General features: G+C 45.0%; 1 protein-coding gene across 1 annotated transcript; it reads right to left on the reverse strand.

Moving 5' to 3' along the window:
• Positions 1-1,901: 1,901 nt before the first annotated feature.
• On the reverse strand, positions 1,902-12,018 carry LOC308663605 (RING finger protein 225-like). Its single transcript, XM_081320186.1, has 2 exons — positions 11,811-12,018; positions 1,902-4,352 (listed from the first exon to the last, which is right to left on the reverse strand). Exon 2 carries the CDS (start codon positions 4,216-4,218, stop codon positions 3,514-3,516), a length of 705 nt encoding a protein of 234 aa, XP_081176312.1. The 5' UTR covers positions 4,219-4,352; positions 11,811-12,018; the 3' UTR covers positions 1,902-3,513.
• Between the last annotated feature and the right edge of the window lie 8,024 nt (positions 12,019-20,042).

Consider the following 20,042-nt stretch of genomic DNA (forward strand, 5'->3'; position numbering starts at 1 on the left):
TCAATTTGTTTGAGAAGGCAGGTATACTTGGACTGTTTCCAAATTGTTACTACTTTAAAAGAAGTAGTAGGCTACTAATGCCTGACTGGGAGAGGGTGTGTGCGCGTGCACATGTGTCATTGTGTGTTAGCTTTGTTGCTGCAGCAGAGCCAAGGAAGCAAGAGAGTGTGTGGCTAAACTAATCTGAAAAGCCTCTTTTAAAAGACAGCCTTAGTCTCTGCCAACAAATGAACAGATGAATTAGCTCAGTAGCCCTAAGGCAAAGATGATAATTTTTTTAATAATGCCCAGCTCCTGGAGTTAAAACAGCTGTGGAATATGGCAATATAATAAGAGATGGAGGTCACTGTGCGCCAGCCACAGTTCTTCAGTATAATTAGAAATCAGTCCATTCTTTTATAAGCTGCAGACATAGCTCTCTGGAGGCTAAATGTAAGATTTAAGTGAAGTTGGAAAATTATTTTAACTCCTTAGATTGGGGGCAGCCAGACAGATAGATTAGGAACTACCAGGAGCCTACCAATATTACCTCAAATTCCTGCTTATCCAAAATGAGGAGCTTCTTCCACATCAAAAAAGGACTCTTAGAAGCTCCTGTTTGTAGTGGTCGAAGTATTTTTTAATTAGATTCTTATCCTTTGTTATTAAACAAACTCAAGATGACATTGTTAAAAAAAACTCAAGGTGTCAATAATCCTATTTCCCCCCCCCACCAACAACCCTGTGAGGTGGGTTAGGCTGAGAGCGACTGGCTCAAAGTCACCCAGACATTTTTTCCAGGCCTAAGGGAGGACTAGAACTCATAACCTCCCGATTTCTAGGCTGGCACCTTAATCACTAGGCCAAACTGGATCTCAATATAGATTTATATATAGCAGGGGTTCCCAACCGGGGGTGCTTGCACCCCTGGGGTGCAAGACGATATTCCAGTGGGTGTGAAAACTTGGGTTTTAAAAATTATAGTGTATATGCATAATCTGTTGCTGTTATTTCGAACTTTTGTAAAGGGTACGAGAATATATCAGAAGCGTTCTAGCGGGGTATAGAAAAGGTTGGAAGCCACTGATATATATAGGATTTAGAAGTTCAGGGCAAGGCTACCATCCTTCAAAGCATTGTTTTGCTTTTGCCCATATGTGCATGGATCAGCATGGCAATATATGCAGCCAAATAGATATTATAATAAATAATAAATAGCTATTTACCACACTGGCTGGTAAATAGCTAAATAGCCTCCACAAGCAGACCGAGAGCCTAGCTTGCTAATTCTGATGTTCTCTGTTGTAGTGTTTCTCAACCTTGAGAATCCGTGTGTGGATCTCCATTCCCAGAGTTTTGAAATTAGAAGTTCACAGATTTTAAAACCTCTAAGAAACACTGCTGTATTATGTATGTCTTTCGTCTATTGGTGACCTTAGAAGTTATAACGTTTAGACATCTTGCTGAAAAGAATAATTTGCTTGAGGGAAAGGCAGAAGGCAAAGGAAAAACAAAAGCTGCCCAAGGAAGATATTCATTTTTTTGACCCATCAATAGCAACGATCAATTAATCAAGATACAAATGCCAATACAGTAATTTAGTTGAACTTCAGGTGTCGGTCGCAGGTGATGAATTCATTGGAGATAAGTTTGCTCAGCTCGTGGTCAACCAGAAGGAGAAAAAAAAAATACACACATCATAAACCCAGAAGTAAGTCCTTTTACGACGTGATTAAGAAATGTGTGAAAGTCCTTTAATGGTTATTCGTAATTGCAGACAAAACATTTAAGAAGATTAAACTTCTCAGGGCAATGGGCGTAGGATTCTAGGCTTTTTGGACTTCAGTTCTAAATTTCCTTATCACAAGTATAAAGTTCTAAGCAGCTGGCCAGTTATTTTTACAATTAAGCATTCTTTCCCCCCCAGTAATACAGATTTCCTATACAGGATGGTGAAACAGCTTTGAGGCATTTCCAGGATTGAGGTGATCCTGCTACAGAAGTGGCCAAACAACAACAGAAACAAAAACAGTGTAATTTCTAAGGCACAAAACCTGAAGATTTCAGAATTTTACTGGCATTCTTCCTTGCCCAAACCAATCCGTCCTGTTGTGTTCCGGAGTAATTTGACCTGCATTAATTGCCCGTCACTGCTTCTCTTCTTTGTCTGCTGATCTGTGCAGTTTTCTGCTGCTATTAAAGGCACCGACACAAAGCCAGATGGGTTTCCCCCCCCCAGCCAATTAATAACCACCCACTTAAAAATATGACTCTGAGCTAGAGATAAAATCTCCAAGCCTCTACCACAGGCTGCCTTTGCGCAGGTCTGTTCCACCCCAGCTCTCCCTCCTTCCTTAAATCCGAGTCTTGGGCCTTGATGGCCACACAGCAAGTAGGTGAAGTCCCCTCCCTTTACTACATGTTTGATGTTTGGGAAACCTTGGCATTTTGGATTCCTGCTTTCCATGCAGTTGTTCAGGCCACAGAACATGGGAGAAAAATGAAGTAGCAAAACAAGCAAGAAGCTGGAAGTGATAATCCTTCAGTCCTTCATTAGGCTGTTGTGATCCACAAGACTTGAGTTCTGCATTCACACTCACCAGAACTCCAGAGCAGCATCAACAATTAATCTCACCTTGCTATCTTTAGCAAGTTGCCCAGAGCTGAACCCAACACCAAGTGAATTTCTCTGCTGCTCCTATGAGTAGTGTAGCCTGGGTCCAGGAGGAGAGGTTAGAAAGCAAAAAAAAAAAAACCCAAGCACCAAGAACAGTGAAAGTGCAGCTGCCAAGGATGAGGACGCTTTGCCAAATCCCTGCAAGTGATGTGCCAGATCCAGTTGTGGAGCAGAATCTCAGAGCAGATTCCACCAGCTGTTCGGGAGAAAAGGCCAATGGAAACGTCCTCATTTGCTTCTAAGCATGTTTTATCCCCTCCTCATCATATTCTGTCTTGCATTACATTCCTGATTGGAGAAAGAGTGTCAAAGCTGGCAGTGGCTTGGGTGCTTGAAATGTTCCCCTCATCTGGAATGATATTCCCAGCCTGGCACCCACAGCTGGCTACAACTTCCTGGAAGGGTTGGAGTTAATGAACCAGCCATGTCTGGAAGGCACCAGGAGAAGTAAGGTTGGCAACACTTTTAAGAGCATGGGGTGTGTTCTCTGCCAAGGTGCCAATTAAAGAGGGTTAATAATGTCTCCCATCCACCAAGAAGTCATAACATGGCTCCGTTTCTCTACCAGCCTGTTCCCATGGGCAATAAAACAGCAAAGGGGCAACTTCAACCTCTCCAATTCACCTACTCCAAAGATGACTGCCAAGAGAAAGTGCCAGCAGAAGTCTAAGGAGTGGTTCGCCAATAAAGTGCTGGTGCCACAGCCTCCAGACAGACAAGAGTTAGGCTTTATCTTCCCATTCATCCTGCGCAGACAACTGGAGGCAGCCCGGGGGAGTTTCTGGAGAATGTGAAACTACCAGCAGTACAATCATGACAGGTGGATGCAGGAAGGGCAGGAAGCCCACCTCTTGGCGTTAGGGCGAGGGAGGGGTTATCGGACTAGATTCATTTCTCCCAAGGGCCGAGCTGTGATTCCCTTTGGGAAATCCTCCCACTGAAATGTACATCGAAGGCATCATGAAGATGTAGATGCCGCAGATTATCAAGGCGATGGTGACTAGCAAAGCGACGGACAGAGCGACATAGAAGGGCCAACCCGAAATGGCCAGTCTCCGGGCTGATCCTGGGGGTGGGGGCCTCCCGACATCGACACTCAAACTGACAGTGTTAAGTGGAGGTCCTGGCTTCGTTCCAACTTGAGCCCCATTTTTGTTCCCCCCTGGCAAGTAGAGCAGGCCCCGCCGACGATCAAAGCGCACTGAGCCGGGGGGCACCGGCATTGCCGTCAGCTGCTCCAGCAGGTCACGACGGGTGGGAAGCCCCGGCAGGCCCTTGCGGGGAGGCAAGGCGGTGGGTGCCCGGCAGACAGGGCAGGTGATGGCGTTGACATCTTCTGAAGAGACATTGATGCGGGCCAGGCACTCCAGGCAGAAGACATGTCTGCAGCTCAGCTCCTTTGGCAGTTTAAAGAGCTGGTCGTAAGGGGTGAAGCAGATAACGCAGTCCAAGGGGCTGGGCTCAGTACTGGCCGGTTCTTCCTTGCGATCCACGGCTTCCTCCTTGGAGTCAAAACGTGGTGCTGAGGATTCAGGCTGGAAACTGACATTGTAGTGGGCCATGGTGTCACTGGAGGTTGCAACAGGCCCCAACGTTGAAAGACCAGAAGCTGAGGGACTCAGGCGTCATTCTTCAACGGTCCATGCTTCCACTCAACAAACTTCAGAGGAATTGGTCAGGAATTGAGCTGACATTTCTGAGAAGGACAGAAAGAGGACAAAAGGTCAGCAAGTGATGATAACCTACTCCCAAATCACAATGTACCAGGAGCACGGCCACCTTTGTCAAGTAGATTCAAAGGGAGGTGCTCCAGTTTGCCTGCAATACCAAGATAAGGTATTAAAACAGGGGAAGAATCGCAAATTACAGCAGTTTTCAAAAGCACAGCCCCGTCCAGTGGAAGGCACGGAGTTTTTTTTTCCCCTTTTGTACATGCAGCTTTTGTGATAGATGTTGTGTCTGTTGCCACGAAGGCTTTGACTTCGTAATGCTTGGTTAACGCCCAAACTTAGTCACCGAAGGCCACAGAACTAGAAAAAGACAGGTGAAATGGATCAAAAGCCTTCTGCTGACTTTTTAATTGCAGCAAAGGTTTACAGGACTTAAGAGTTGCTAAACATCTCATCTTATCCTCATCCTCAGCATCTGAACTACACTATAGGTAAAGGTAAAGTTTCCCCCGCACATGCGTGCTAGTCGTTTCCAACTCTAGGGGCCGGTGCTCATCTCCGTTTCAAAGCCGAAGAGCCAGTGCTTGTCCGAGGACGTCTCCGTGGTTATGTGGGCCAGAGGCGCACGGAACGCTGTTACCTTCCCACCGTAGTGGTCCCTATTTTTCTACTTGCATTTTTATGTGATTTCGAACTGCTAGGTTGGCAGAAGCTGGGACGAGTAACAGGCGCTCACTCTGTTACGCGGCACTCGGGATTCGACCCGCCAAACTGCCGACCTTCTGATCGACAAGCTCAGCGTCCTAACCCACTGAGCCACCACGTCCCTTCGAACTACACTATACTTCAGACCTTTTTTTGCCATCTTTATTATTTGTGTGCTTCCAGTCAGTTTTGATTCCTAATGACCATCTGAACAAGTTCATACACTTTTTGTGGCAATATTTTTGAAAGTTGTTTTCCACTGTGTGTGTGTGTGTGTGTGTGTGTGTGTGTGTGTGTGTGTGTGAGAGAGAGAGAGAGAGAGAGAGAGAGAGAGAGAGAGAGAGATGGCCTCATGTCCAAGATTAGACTCAAACTCATGGTCTCCTGGTTTCTAGCTCAGTGCCCTTAACTACTACCCCAAATTGGCTCTCTTTGTTATCATAGTCCTTTGCTGTCCCTGATCTTAAATGCCACCTATATCAGCTTTTCTCCTCCTCATGGAAGCTGCTGCTAGCTGGGGAATTCTGAGAACTGAAGTCCACACACCTTAAAGTTGCTGAGATTGAGAAATATTGATCTACATCCTTAGCAGTTCTCCTGATGTTATCCTAGTCTCTTTTTTTCTAGCCCTAAACCTTTCATTGCTTTTGTGGCCTCAGCCTTTAAAGAAGATCTAAAGGATTTAGAAGACGATCTAAATTAAGAAATTACACTTTGCGGCATCTCCTGTGGCAAAGAATAGGGAAAACATGAATACATGTCAAGGTATTTTTTTTTATTGAAAAGTTTTACATTTTTTTAAAAAAGACAAAATCCCCTCCCAACCCCCTCCCCTCTCCCCAAACCTCCCCAACTCCTCCCTCCCCTCCCCCTCCCCCCTCTCCGACTTCCCAGAGCTAAATACAGGGTATAAAAATACAAACAATCATAGTCTACCTTATGCAAACAACAATAAAATATTAAGTTCTATCGCACTTTAACTCTTATTAAAGTAACTACAAGTAATTTATATATCACATCAATACTTATTCAAATGCTAGGTGAAACTTTTTAGTCCCATATTTATTCTATATATGTCAAGGTATTGATTTAACAGCTAACCAGCTTATGTAATGTAAGATTTAAGGTGTAATGATGGGAATCACTCAGCAGGGTCTGTGTCTCTTTAAGAGCTCTTGTATAAAGGGAAGGGTCCGCTGATGTGTTCTCTCTCTTCTGTTTCTTTCCGTAGCTGTGGTTTGTTGGATCCTGCTGTATTAGCACGCGTATGTGTATTGTTCCTGTTGTATGATATTGTAGATAGTGTAAGATAAACCACCATTTACTATAGACCACTGTTTACTGTGTTTACTCCTGGGTTATCTCACACAATAAGACTGTGCACGCTCTGACAATACAGAGGATTAGAGAAGCTGCTCCATGAATTATCTTTCATTGAGCAACTACTCAACTGTGTGACAAATGTGGTATAACTGAAAAATAAGGGGCACTTCAATCAAAATTATACGACTTGATATTCACAGCAATCTGGCTCCCCAGTCACACATACGCCTCTTAAGAGAAAACCACAACTTGCTTGTATCTTCTGGATTACTTTTGGAGAGAGGCTGCAAGGTCGGAGGGCAATGCAGGGAGATCATTATCTACACTGGATGAGAAGGGGGGGGAAATCCTTCATTCCGCAGCAATGCGAAATAGTCGTCACTGGTGCGAAATATAAAGTGGGAGGTTATGGGTTGCGCAGCCCTACAGCATTCAGGGATGTGAGATGGAGACAAAATACATATGCTCGCCTACTCACAGATTCAGTTCAAGACAACCTGGAGAACATGCAGGCTGTAAAAAGAATAATGTCCACAAGTCATTCTAACAATAGTCAACCACTGTGTACGTGTACCAAGAGGAATGACAACTAGGCAATAGGAATGCATGGACAATACGGTTGTTGGACTCTGTGTCCTCTCAGTTTGGATTTTATTTGGGAAGGCTAATTTAATTGCTTGCAAAGGGATGTTTCTGGTATAACTTGGCATGAATGGGGACCGAGTATGGAGACATTCTCCAATGGCATCATTATCTGGCATAAACAAAAACGTCTGGTCCCACCTTACGTGTAACACAGGGGCAGGAAAGCCATTATTGGTCCAATGGTTAAGGCGTCAAGCTGGAAACCAGGAGACTGTGAGTTCTAGTCCGAACTTAGGCATGAAAGCTGGCTGGGAGACTGCAGGCCAACTACTCTCTCTCAACACAATTCACTTCACAGGGTCGTTGTGGAGAAAATAAGAGGAAGCGGGAGTGTTAGGTATCTTCGCCACATTGAATTGTTTATAACAGTAATAACAAAAGTGAGATGTAAATAAATGACCATCCCAATCCCTCAGATATGTCTGGCAAGACCCCTTGCGTGGCAACAACGTGAACAATGCTGGAGTTACTCTATGCTGATTTGGGGTGGGACATGAATAAAAAAGAATGGGCTTGCCTTTCAAAAATACCCCCCCTTTAAAAGAAAATAAGAGTATAGGTCAAGTACTCCCACCTTTGCCAATTGCTCCACTGCTGCACTATTACATTCAACAAGAAAGATTTAAGTTACTCTCTGAAAATGATAGTCCATCTCTGAGATGAACAGGTTTAATCCTGAATGATGAGGAATATTGGAGAGGACGGGTTATTTTACGAGAAAGCTAGGGAAAAATGAGATGGAGGGCTCCAGCTAATTAGAAGACTACTTCTAATAATAATAAAGGGGAGAAATCAGAGCTAAGCCTAAATAACCTTTCAAACTTCTCTCCATCCGATCTGTAGGGTGAATTGGATGCTTTTTCTGTTTCTCAAGGTCAGGGCTCCTTTCCTCCCTCACAAAGGTCTAGCTATGTGGTTGCTAAGAGTCAACAACAACTCCATGGTAGGTAAACAATCAACCAAGCCTTAAGGGTAAAAAGGCCAAAGGAAGACATTTCCTCGTGAAATCTTTACTCAGGATTGAACTAAAGCAAGGAAGGCTGCCTTTGGCACCACTGTGATTGAATAAAAACAAGAGCACATTTGCACAGTCAAGTTCTGAGAACTTTTCAATTAATGAATAATTCAGTAATGTGAATATGACAGAGCTGTATCATGCAGAATGCATTCAAAGATATCCCTGTGGTCACAGAACTCAATAATGGAAAAAGCTTTTTAGTGGCACAGAAAAACAACAAGAGCCCAATCCACTCCTGATCATTTCTGTTTTGCAACAATTTCCTAAAACCACTTTTTCCCTCCAGCTGAATGACAACTGGGAGAAAAATCTACAGGAGCTTGACTATCTGACATTGGTAGAAACAATACTGAAGAGGCATCTGACTAAACATTAGGAGAACTTCCCTAATAATTACAGCAATTAGAGAGGAATCTAACAGGCTTAAGAGCTGCTATGTTTGCTTTCCCAGGAAAGGAAGGAACTTTAAAACTGCATCTTGCGCTATAGATCCTATACTGAGTTGTGGGTTGGACTAAATGACCTCCAAGATACATTTTGGCTCAAAGCAGCCTCCTACAACTATTTTCTTCCTGCAATTATTATCCACAAACAATAATCAAACCAATCACAACATAATTTTTCCTTCTAGCTATTATCAACAAACACCTCACCCAACAAATGAGCTAAGATAAAGGATTATCTAAGGCAGGGGTGTCAAACTCAATTTCATTGAGGGCCGCATCAGCATTGGGGTTGCCCTCAGGGGGCCGGGTGGGTGTGGCCTGGGTGGGCGTGGCCTACTGGGTGGGTGTGGCCAGCTCTACATCGTTCGCATCAAGGGTGCCTATGGGGGCCTGGGCAGGAGTGGGACAGATCTGAGGGTCTCTGGCAGAAGGAGGGTCTCTGGGCCAGGGCCAAGGCAGTGGGGGCCGTTCCCTCACTGTTTCCAGGATGGCTTCGCAGGCCGCATGAAACCACTTCACGGGCTGGATCCGGCCCCCGGGCCTTGTGTTTGACATGTCTGATCTAAGGCCACTGTTTGGCTCCAAAGTGGGAATCAGGCTTCAACTTTTTGCCAGCCAAATTCACTCCCACCTACCGGGGGGGAGGAGGAGGAGGCACTGTTGCTCAGCTAGCACAGCATACACCTTATGTGCCAGATGTTCCTGGTTCAGGCTGTGGCATTTCCCATTAAAAAGATCAGGGAGCAAGGGTTCATGAGCCACCGTCAGAAGAGAAGCAGTAACAAGGATGGAGAAATATGACTGCACTTCATGTTGGGAAATGCAAAAGTATGATAGGGTCAAGTCTGACAGTTGGCTTCATGGTAGCCCTTTGGTGCTCTGCAAACATTTCTTCAGCAGGCAGTAGGTTGGCAGACCTGTGCAAGGCATCCTGGGAAGAGTCAGGCTGCAGCTGTGAAGGGGTGGCAGGGTTTTACATTGTGGATTTTTAATGTTGTAAGCCACCTGTAATCACCATGTATGAGTTTCATCAATAAATCTGCAGCAAGTATTGATCAATTTTCCAGGCATACATAGGACAAGAAAGGCCGTCAACTCTGGGTTGCAAAAACCCAGATGACCACTAGATGGCATCAAGGGGATTATCCCTGCCATCATCTAGCATGCTGGCTCAGGAATTCTGGGAGTTGAAGTCCACAAGTCATAAAAGAGCCAAGGTTGCCTACCCCTGATCTAGCAGCAGTCTGGATTTTGGCCGTCCAGATCTTATCGCTTTAGGACAGAGGGATACGTAGCCTCAACAAAAGAGGTAGTTAATAAATAATAAAGAAACCAACTATCCCACAACCTGAATCCATTATTTTCTGTAATTCAATTGTGGGCCTTCAGCTGTTGAAGACATCCAATTCTCAGCCAAACCTCCACCCACACAGGCACTGCAGAAAGAGGTTGTAAGTGTAGGGCAGCAACATCTGGAGGACCCTAGGTTCTTCAGCAATGGTTTAATGGCATTTCCCTTTATTTACCATCTTTGCAAACCCTCAAACACAGAACGTGTGAAACTGCCCGATTTCAAGTGCTCACTGGCAGCTGTTTTCCAGTTTCAGACAGGAATCCTTCCCAACCCTGCCACAGCAGAGAATATTATTTTCTATGGGACTATCTTCCCCAAGTGGCATTGATCAGTAACAGAAAGCAAGGCGGCCTCAAAGTCTGGGCACGTTGGAGTATTGGTCAATAACCCATTAAGCATGCAGGAGCATTGACCGTCTTGACAGCATATCAGCTTATTCAAGGTTACAGAGAAAGTCAGCTGTCTGGGCGGACAGGCACACAGGCATCTGCACTTCAGTCAAGAGGGAACCCCCTGGGACACTGGAGCATCTGTCAAGTGAAGGCTGGGGGAAGGCAAAGACAGCAATGCAAGTTCAACCAGGAATTCTCCACACTTGGCAAACTGAAATTTACAGTTCCTGGTTTGCTTGGTCTTTGCAGATCACTGACTTTGGTCTCCCAACAGCTGCTACCTGGAGCTTTCTTGAAAGGCTTCCAAAGAATCATCTTTCTTCTGCATTGGGTTTTTTGTTTTTTTTTGGCAGGGGCAAACACATGCCAGGGAAAACGAGGCACGACCACAGGAACTCTTGCGGGCATTTCTTAAGGGCGAGGGTGGGGGATTTCAGCCGAGAAGTAGCTCGTCTCTGTCTCTTAAACCCCTTTTTTTTAAAACTAGCACCTGAAGTAACCCAATCTCTGGACACAGGTGAATCAAGGAGACAGAACTGTAAGGTGATTGCTTTTTCTGCAGGAATTTGTGGAGTCCAAATTCCCAAGCAGGTTAACCTTTTTTTTTCAGCTCCTGCTTCCAGATCCGGTACAATGCTATATGGAACATATGAAAAAGTGTGGGTGAGAAAGAGTGCCTCTGAGCATAAATCGTGTGCAGCACGCTTGCAGCACTGAAGAGCTACATAGATCTTCTATGACCAGCATGGGGTTTGTTAGAAGATGGGGTTTCCAAATAGCCTGGGCTCCAATGCATCTAATTGGAAGAATGTTACTTCTCCTGAGTCTTAGCCAACGGCAGTATCTGCTTGACCTTGGCTAGGCTTGGCAGGGTAGTTTTGGCTGGATCCCTGGAGGAAAAATTTCCATGGAATCCCTAAAATGTAGGTTAGACTGGAAAGTTGAAAACCATCCGCAAAGCAAATACAGGTAAATCCCTTCTATTCTCTTGCTGAGAAAGTTGCATAGCCGAGTCTCCAAGCCACTCAAGTCTCCAAGCCACTCGTAAGGCGTTGAGCTTGACTTTATGGTATCGGTACTGGACAAAAAAACAAACCACTTCCTCACCCTCCATGGCCCGGGAGAGAAACCAATTCCAACTTTTCAGTTAGGTAACAGAAATGATCTTCCAGGGCTTTCCTGCGTACATGAGGACTAGAAACGTGTCCCTTTGAAACACTTTTTTTGCTTGGCATTCCAAATCTGGCATATCCAAATCAGGCATGGCACCTACTCCTTTTCCCACGGTGCAGAGCAGAGCAAATAATGCAAAAGCACAGAAGGAGCCGTGGGGGGACACCCCCCCCCCGGCATCCTTCGCACCCGGTCCCCTCATTTGTGTGTGTGTGGGAATAAACTTCCCACGTTAGGAATGTTTCCCCCAGCGATATTTGGTCCTCGCTTCCATATGGAGCTCCTTTCCTCTCCCCTCACCCCCAAGCGAGAAAGGCCGTGAGCCCCACCGCGGCCCACCCTTGACCTTCTGCCGGGGCTCCAAAGGCCGCTGCGGGGCCGAAGCTCCCTCTTTCCCTCCCCGCCCTGCGCGCACGGCCAAGTCTTACCGGTCTGGAGACGCGGGCGGGCCTTCCTCGAGCTGCGCGCCACTTGCTCTCCTTCTCGCCCTCTCGGCGCTGCCGGCTTTTTCTGCCGCGCCTCCGCAGCCGTCTGCCGGTCCCGGCCGCCGTTTGCTCTCGTTTGCCACTCCCTGCCACTGGAATCTGCCCCCTGGAGAGAGCGTCTTCCTCGGGCACACCCCGTCTCCAGGCTCCACCTGCTCTGGGGAGCGGCGGGGGTCACCGAGCCGGTACCGCCGCATTCTCTCCCGGAGGAGGGATTAAGTTGGCGCGTAAATCCTCCGTCAAACGGGGCCCGCGCGTTCTGGCTGACCCTCGTTCTCCGGCCAAGTTGCGGATTTATGGCCCCTTGCTCTCACCTGAGGCTCTCCGGAGCCCTCTGCCTAGGAAGTCGCCCTCCTTGCGGGGGGACCCGCCGCAAATCTAGCAGTGTCTTTTATTTTTATTTATTTTAATTCCATTTATATAATAATAATAATAAATAATAATAATAAGCCTTGGTGGAGCAGTGGGCTAATGCCTCCTTAAGTAACACCAGCTGCCTGCAATTAGTGCAGGTTCGCACCCCACCAGGCTCAAGGTTGACTCAGCCTTCCATCCTTCCGAGGTAGGTAAAATGAGGACCCAGATTGTTGGGGGCAATAAGCTGACTTTGTAATAATGCCGCTTGGGGGGTGTATGAAAGCCCTAATAAGCAGGCATATACATAGAATGAAGGCTACTGCTAAGTTTGTAAAGCCGCCCTGAGTCTTCGGAGAAGGGCAGGATATAAATGGAATTAAAATAAAAAATAAATAAAATAAAAATAATAATAATAATAAACCTTTATTGTCAAAGTACAACATGTGTACATTGAGATTAGCTGAGCCTCCCCCTGTGCTCTCTTCCCCCCAACACACAGTGACAACAAACCCTCCATCCCACCACACTCAGGGCTTACAAGCTTAGCAGTAGCCTTCATTCTATGTATATATGCCTGCTTATTAGGGCTTTCACACACACACACACACACACACACACACACACACACACACACACACACACCAAGCGGCATTATTCCAAAGTCAGCTTAATTGCCCCCAACAATCTGGGTCCTCATTTTACCTACCTCGGAAGGATGGAAGGCTGAGTCAACCTTTTCACCAGACAGACATAAGTTTGGTTTCTTTCGCGCCTTCAGGCGGGAGGGGACTTGACCCGCGGATAGTAGTAGCCCTGTTCCAGAAGATGGTTTGCCCTCTGCCCTTCCAAAGGGCTTGCAAATTCCGTTCATAATTGTAGAAGCCTCGGGGGGGGGGGCGCCTGGCTGCGGTCAGAGACCAGAGAAGTCCGATGTGTTAGAAATCTTCCCACTCCTAACAGACCCTCCAGGAGAACCGGCTTAAATTTCCTGAGTCTGCTGCTGGAATTTTTCCAGTCCGGCTGGCTGCAGACAGAAGCCCCTAGTACCTACTTAACGGATCCACCTGCCTCTGTCCGGTGCAAACAACACACCTGTGATTCACCTAATCACGATTTACTTGATCAAATCTACTTAGGGAGTGAGGCGTTTAACACACTGAGTCAACCAGAAGTTACATTTTCCACACCAAACCACTTGTTCATATACCACATTTCCTTCAGGTCTTGAATTACTGTAACCCATTTCTTAATTGGTCTGAGGCTCTGAACCATAATCCAATCCAATGGGTTGCATTCAGACCACATCCTAAGCCAGAAAGCTAACCCAGCTTAGCATGTGTTGTGAATTAAGCCAGAGAGTAACAAGGCAGTGAAACTGACAAATTGGCAATCAAATGTTTAGTTACAGGGTAGTGGTGCAGCTGGAAACCTCATAGGTAACTCATACAATAGCTGTGCTTGCGCTACATGCTTTCCATGTTTAACCACATTTACTTAATCAGCCCAATTTTCAAGGTTTTCATAACAAACAACTACAAATTACATGTGAATGTAGAATACAGTGAGGACAGACTTAGAAGGCAGGTTTGCTTGCAGAAATCACCAGCTTGAAACAGAGAGATTTTGTGTGTGTGTGTGTGTGTGTGTGTGTGTGTGTGTGTGTGTGTATTCGTAGATTTTCACGGGTATAGGTATGTAGGTCTTGGTGTATTCAGGTCTTTTCCCGTGTAAGATTGAGGGTGTCTTGGTGACGTTTTGATGAGGTCCCACTCGTCATCTTCAGGCTGGTGTCTTCGGCTTCGCACGAAGCCAAAGACACCAGCCTGAAGATGACGAGTGGGACCTCGTGGAAACATCGCCAAGACACTCTCAATCTTACACGGGAAAAGACCCGAATACGCCAAGACCTACACACAGAGAGAGAGAGAGATGCAAATAGCATGTATGAAGTCAGCCCTTGCACAATGACAAAACCAGTAATCGTCAAATAATTCTCCACCTTTTACATAGTTTAATACGCTGACAATATATTTTGCTACATTCACCGAAAGAGTTTTAAAAGTCCAAGAATTTGTCGGTACCCAAAATCTTTCTAATTAGTATCATCCAGAGGTAAACATTTTTCTTTATGAAACAACTAGGTAAAATGGGATTTTGTTTCTGGAAGTAAAAGCGCTAAATACCATTTTTGTTGGTAATACGTTTTTGCCAAATTACTCCAGTCTCTAAGATAATTGGTGGGGAAAGAATGCATAAAGGTTGTCTTCTCCCTGTGCTCATCTTTCAAAATATCACACAATGAAGCCATTTTAATCTCCTAGCATAGATGCCCTCCTCTAGTCTTAATCTCCCATCCAGTTCCTCTCTTCTTCTGCCTCCTTTTATCCTGTCTTCTTCCTCCACTAATGTTCTAAGTTCACACATTGTAGTAAATCACTGGTTACAGTTCTTACTTTATTGAATAAGCCACAATTGGATGGGTTTCCATTCCATATAATGGGAGATTTCCCCAACTAAAACACTCATAGATATGTGGACACCACCTCCCAGAATTCTCAGCAACGGTACCTAAGGAATTATGGGAGTTGAAGTCCACAGATCTGGAAAGCATCTGGATTGGGGAAGAGGCAGTAAATTATAAACCATTGTTGATAAACCACACTCGGCTGGTTTCATGTGATACGCTAGGTCAGAACTCAAGAAGCCACATTATGACATGGCATGTTGTATTAAGCGGGCCAGAATATCTCAGCTGTTTTCAACCAATCATACACTTGGGTTATCAGGTAGCCATTTGTCCGTATCTTCTCTTCGAAAGACTTTTCAGCCATTATCCACTCTAGGGATAAGAACCTGAAACAAGACCCAGGGGATTTCACAGATGTTCCTTATACTTACAGGTAGTCCTTGACTTACAACCGTTCATTTAATGACCATTTGAAGTTACAACGGCACTGAAAAAAGTGACTTACAACCATTCTTCACACAACCATTGCAGCATCCCCAGGGCCACAGGATCAAAATTTGGATGCTTGGCAACTGGCTCATATTTATGACGGTTGCAGTGTGCCCGGGTCATGTGATCACCTTTTGTGACCTCCTGATAAGTAAAGCCAAGGGGGAAGTTGGACTCACTTTACAACCATGTTACTAACTTAACAACTGCAGTGATTCGCTTAATCAGCTGTGGCAAGAAAGGATGTGAAATGGGGCAAAATTCACTTGACAATTGTCTCACTTAGCAACAGAAATGTTGGGCTCAATTGTGGTTGTAAGACGAGGACTACCTGTACAGCCTGATCACAGGGGTAAAGAGATATAATCTTTTGGTTCCTTGTCTGGCACAACCTCTAGACCAGGGGTGTCAAACTGCCGGCCCACAGGCCGGTTGCATCATACAGAGCCCATGCCCACCCCAGCTCCGGCAATGCAAAAAACATCACGATACATCATGACACATCACGTGACGACTTTGATACCTATGCTCTAAATCAAGGGTGTCAAACTGCTGGCCCCGCAGGCCAGATGCATCATGCCAAAACCACACCCACCTCATTGCCGACAATGGGAAAAAAGTCGCAATACGTCACGACACGTCACGTGATGTTGCGAGTTTGACCCCTGCTCTAAATGAATGAGCTGCAGCTCCCAGCATTGCAGCCCAGAGAGGCTGGGGCTAAGGGGAATTTTAATCCTATCTATCTGAGACTCTCAATCTGGAGAGGGCCTCTTCAGATCGTCTATACAGGTTCACTTACCACCAGTGCTTTTTTTGTAAAAGAAAAAGGTGCCGGAACTTACACATGGCATACAACTTGCCTTGCCTACCCTACAAGGTTCCATCCAAAAAAGGTGCCGGAACTCCGTTCTGAGCGTTCTATGACAAAAAAAGCCCTGCTTACCACCAAATCATTTGTGTGTCTGGAAGCAAACATGTAGTAGTAGTAGTAGTAGTAGTAGTAGTAGTAGTAGTAGTAGTAGAAGACTTTATTGTCTTCAATATACAGTACAGTACACAATTCAACAATATACAGTACAGTACACAGTGAAACGAAGCGACGTTTCCCCAGGACCAAGGTGCTACATCAGATGACACGAATCAAAAAAGAACAGAACACAACTACACATAACTCTAAACTAAAAACTTAAAAAAAACTACAAATACAAGTATTTATAGATCCAGTTTCTTCGTATTGAGAAGTCTAATGGCTTGTAGGAAGAAACTGTTACACAATCTGGATGTCCGAGCCCAAATGCTCCTGTACCTCTTTCCAGATGGCAAAAGAGTAAAGAGTGTGTATGAGGGGGTGTGTGTAATCAGCCACAATGTTTCTGGCTTTACGGATGCAACATGTGATGTAAATATCCAGGACAGAGGGAAGAGCAATCTTCTCTGCCATCCTCACTATTCGCTGTAGGGTTTTGCGATCCGAAACGGTACAGTTTCCAAACCAGGCAGTAATGCAACTGCTCAGGGTGCTCAAAACGTCTTTCACAGCTGTCTTTGGGGGGGGGGTTCTTAACATTATTTTTCTTTTAATACACAAACTTCTGCAGTGTTTCTTACACAAGAAAATGCCTCACTCTGTAGAAAACATTCCTTTATTTTGTATCACGTGCTCTCATTGCCAAACCCTGTCAGTACTTCAGTTCCTGTTTGTTTTTATGAGAATTGTGTATTCACAGGAATGGCCCTGAGGTGCCTCTGGGTTACAGCCATTATATGTGAGAAAGGTGAATTAAACCAACATTTCCAGCAGCAGCAGCAACAACAAAGGCAGTTCAAGATGAGAGGTTAAATTCCAGGGTGGTCTCTGTTCATGTTTGACTTCTCCAACCGGCTTACACCAGGAAGCCAAACCAGAATGTCCTTTGCCAGAGGAAATGTTTGGCAGCAGGAAAGATCTCAAAAATTAACCAGGTTTCTTTCTTTGCAAGAAAACTCAACTGATCCTCCACCCAAAGAATACCAACGAGGGAAAAATGCCAAATGAGAGATTGGGAGAGCAACCTAAACTTGTGTAAAGCAGAAGAAATATAGGGTACTTTTTTTTTTTGCACACCTGTTCCCCCTCCCACCAACCTTTCTGGACAAATCTTCTAAGAGTAACAGTCGTGTTTTACAGGCCAGAAATAAATCATTTTCCTGTTGCTTTCAGTACTAGGTCTTCACTACAGCCAGCCGCAATGATTAATGAAGGGCGCCATCTACTGGTTCATCTTTTCATGAGAAAATCAAGCAAGCCTACATGTCTACGGAAATTCTCAGTCTCTTGAAAAGGCACCTTTGGGATTCTTGCCTCGTGAAAAAGCACCTTTGGGATAAGCAAACCTACGGATCTGAGAATTATTGAACAGCAGCTCCCAGGCCTGAGACTCCCCACCACATAGAAGTTACCTTAGGAACATGGACACCGGAATGGCTATGATAATGCTAAGCGAAGTGTAACACATCTGCAGGACCCCAGATTAGAAGTGTCCTTTTTTTAAACAAGAGACATCCAATATCCAGTCCATGATTGTCCTTTGTACAGTGACCCCACTACTACAAGGTAGTGTTACATTTTAAGGGTGCCTTCGGACATGTTTTTCAGCATCTAGCCCAGGGGTAGGCAACCTTAGCTCTTTTATGAGTCGTGGACTTCAACTCCCAGAATTCCTGAGACAGCCATGCTGAGGGGAAAGGGAGAGGTTTCCAAACTTAGCCATGTTGGCTCAGGAATTCTGGGAGTTGAAGTCCACGAGTCATCAAAGAGCCAAGGTGGCCTACCCCTGATAGCCTCACAGGTGTGGTAATTATCCCCTATTCAAGGACATGCCAGATCTCAGATCTGCAGGAGTGGCTAGGCATGGGGGAGCCTTTCTCTTAGGGAAAACATTGTGAGAGAAATGGTTGAGTTTTCAGAGTGCTTTGTTCTGTTGAGTGGTCAGCTAAAGCAAATTCCTAAACTTTTTTTTCCCCCTAGACTTTTTAAGTACCACTGATATGTCGAAAGATTTTAGATTTCCAATATTTTGTAAAAAAAAGAAAGAAAATCAAACAAACCTAGGCACTAATAGCAGTTGTTAATACTGTAGAGTAGTCCTTGACTTACAACCATTCATTTAGTGACTGTTTGAAGTTACAATGGCATTGAAAAAAATGACTTAGAACTGTTGCAGCATTCCCTACAGTCACACAACTTTGGGTGCTTGGCAACAGGCATGTATTTACAATAGTTGCAGCATCCTGGGACCTTGTGATCATCATTTGTGACATTCCCAGCTTGATTCCAACAAGCAAAGTCAATGGGGGAAGCCATTGCATGATCTGCTTAACAACGGTGGCAAAAAAAGGTCGTAAAATCAGGCATGACTCACTAACACCCACCTTGTTTAGCAATGGAATTCTGGTCCCTGTCATGATTGTAAGTTGAGGACTTCTTATAGAATGCATTGAGACAATGTGGGCCTATGTCAAGGGTCTTCAAACTTGGCCCTTTGATGACTTGTGGACTTCAACTCCCAGAATTCCTCAGCCAGGTACGCTGGCTGAGGAATTCTGGGAGTTGAAGTCCACAAGTCATAAAAGGGCCATGTTTGAAGACCCCTGGCCTAAGTTGTTCTGGTCCCAAGGAGAGTTCACTTCCACTTAATTAACACAGAAGCACAATTTCAGCTGTTCTAGCAAAGTAATGATGTTTATAGATCAGTTGGAATTTATAAAAGCTTTAAAGGACTGCATACAGCAGGAGTATCCAGGGAGATGGAAATTGATTTTTTTTTTAAAAATCAAGATGAGGAGTTGTGACTGTGCAATTGAATCCTTATCTTTTCTTTTCATGCATCACACATTTAATGCATGTAAAATGTGGGGCATCCCTTCTGCAGTTTGGCTGCCCCACTGACTTTTGTGCCATCTACAGATATCCCTTGTTGAACTATTACCATGGAAGACTCCTGGTTTTTTTTTCTTTTAAAAAGGCCAATTCAGAAGCATTCTTTGAAAATATTGAGGTTTCTACATTATTCTGAGTCACACTGTGGGTTGGTTGAGTTTCAAACCCTGTTTTGTAACCAATTCAATAAACCATGGTTTAATATTGGTCCCTAATATGAAGCCTGAGAGCACCAGTCACCTTATGGACAAAACCCTTGGCATCCACCCTCCCAGCCAGTCACTCCTAACTATTTATTTTTTTTTAATTTGTTTGTTTGTTTGTTTAAAAGTGGGGCACTAATATAAAGCAGAGCAAAGCACCAGTTTCCAGCTTCCATTGTCAGCCTTTGCATGAATGCCTCCAGAGCAAAAACAGGCCGAACAAGCTTTCTCAGAAAAATAACAAGACAGGTGGCTGCAGCCCATTGTTGAGTTTGGAAATATGCCCAACTCTCTAGAAGAAGGCCAAAGGTAACTAGACCAGGTGTGTGGCAACACAAGGATTTCATAGGTTTGCATTGCTCCCATTCATTGCAGTGGGACATTCACAGGAGAACTGCATCGCCTTTGCACCCAGCAGAACATATTCATGTTAGTTCTGTTCAGTCATCCAGACACTTCCAGGTCTTTGCAACCTGAAGGATGTCATTTCTCCAGGATCAGCTTCTCTACCTATGTCATCAGTGATAGTAACTAGCCTCCTTGCTTTGCTTAAATTCATGCTGCTTCTTCCAAGCCTCGTGGCTTTCTCCAGTGACTCTACCCTTCACACTAACTGTCCAAAACATTACGCTCTAGCTTCCCTATTCGTGTTCCCAGGGCTTTTTTTGTCATAGAACGCTCAGAACGGAGTTCCGGCACCTTTTGTGGATGGAACCTTGTAGGGTAGGCAAGGCGGG

The sequence above is a fragment of the Vipera berus genome, assembly GCF_964194415.1.
Source record: "Vipera berus genome assembly, chromosome: 2".
NCBI classification, from domain to species: Eukaryota; Metazoa; Chordata; class Lepidosauria; order Squamata; family Viperidae; genus Vipera; species Vipera berus.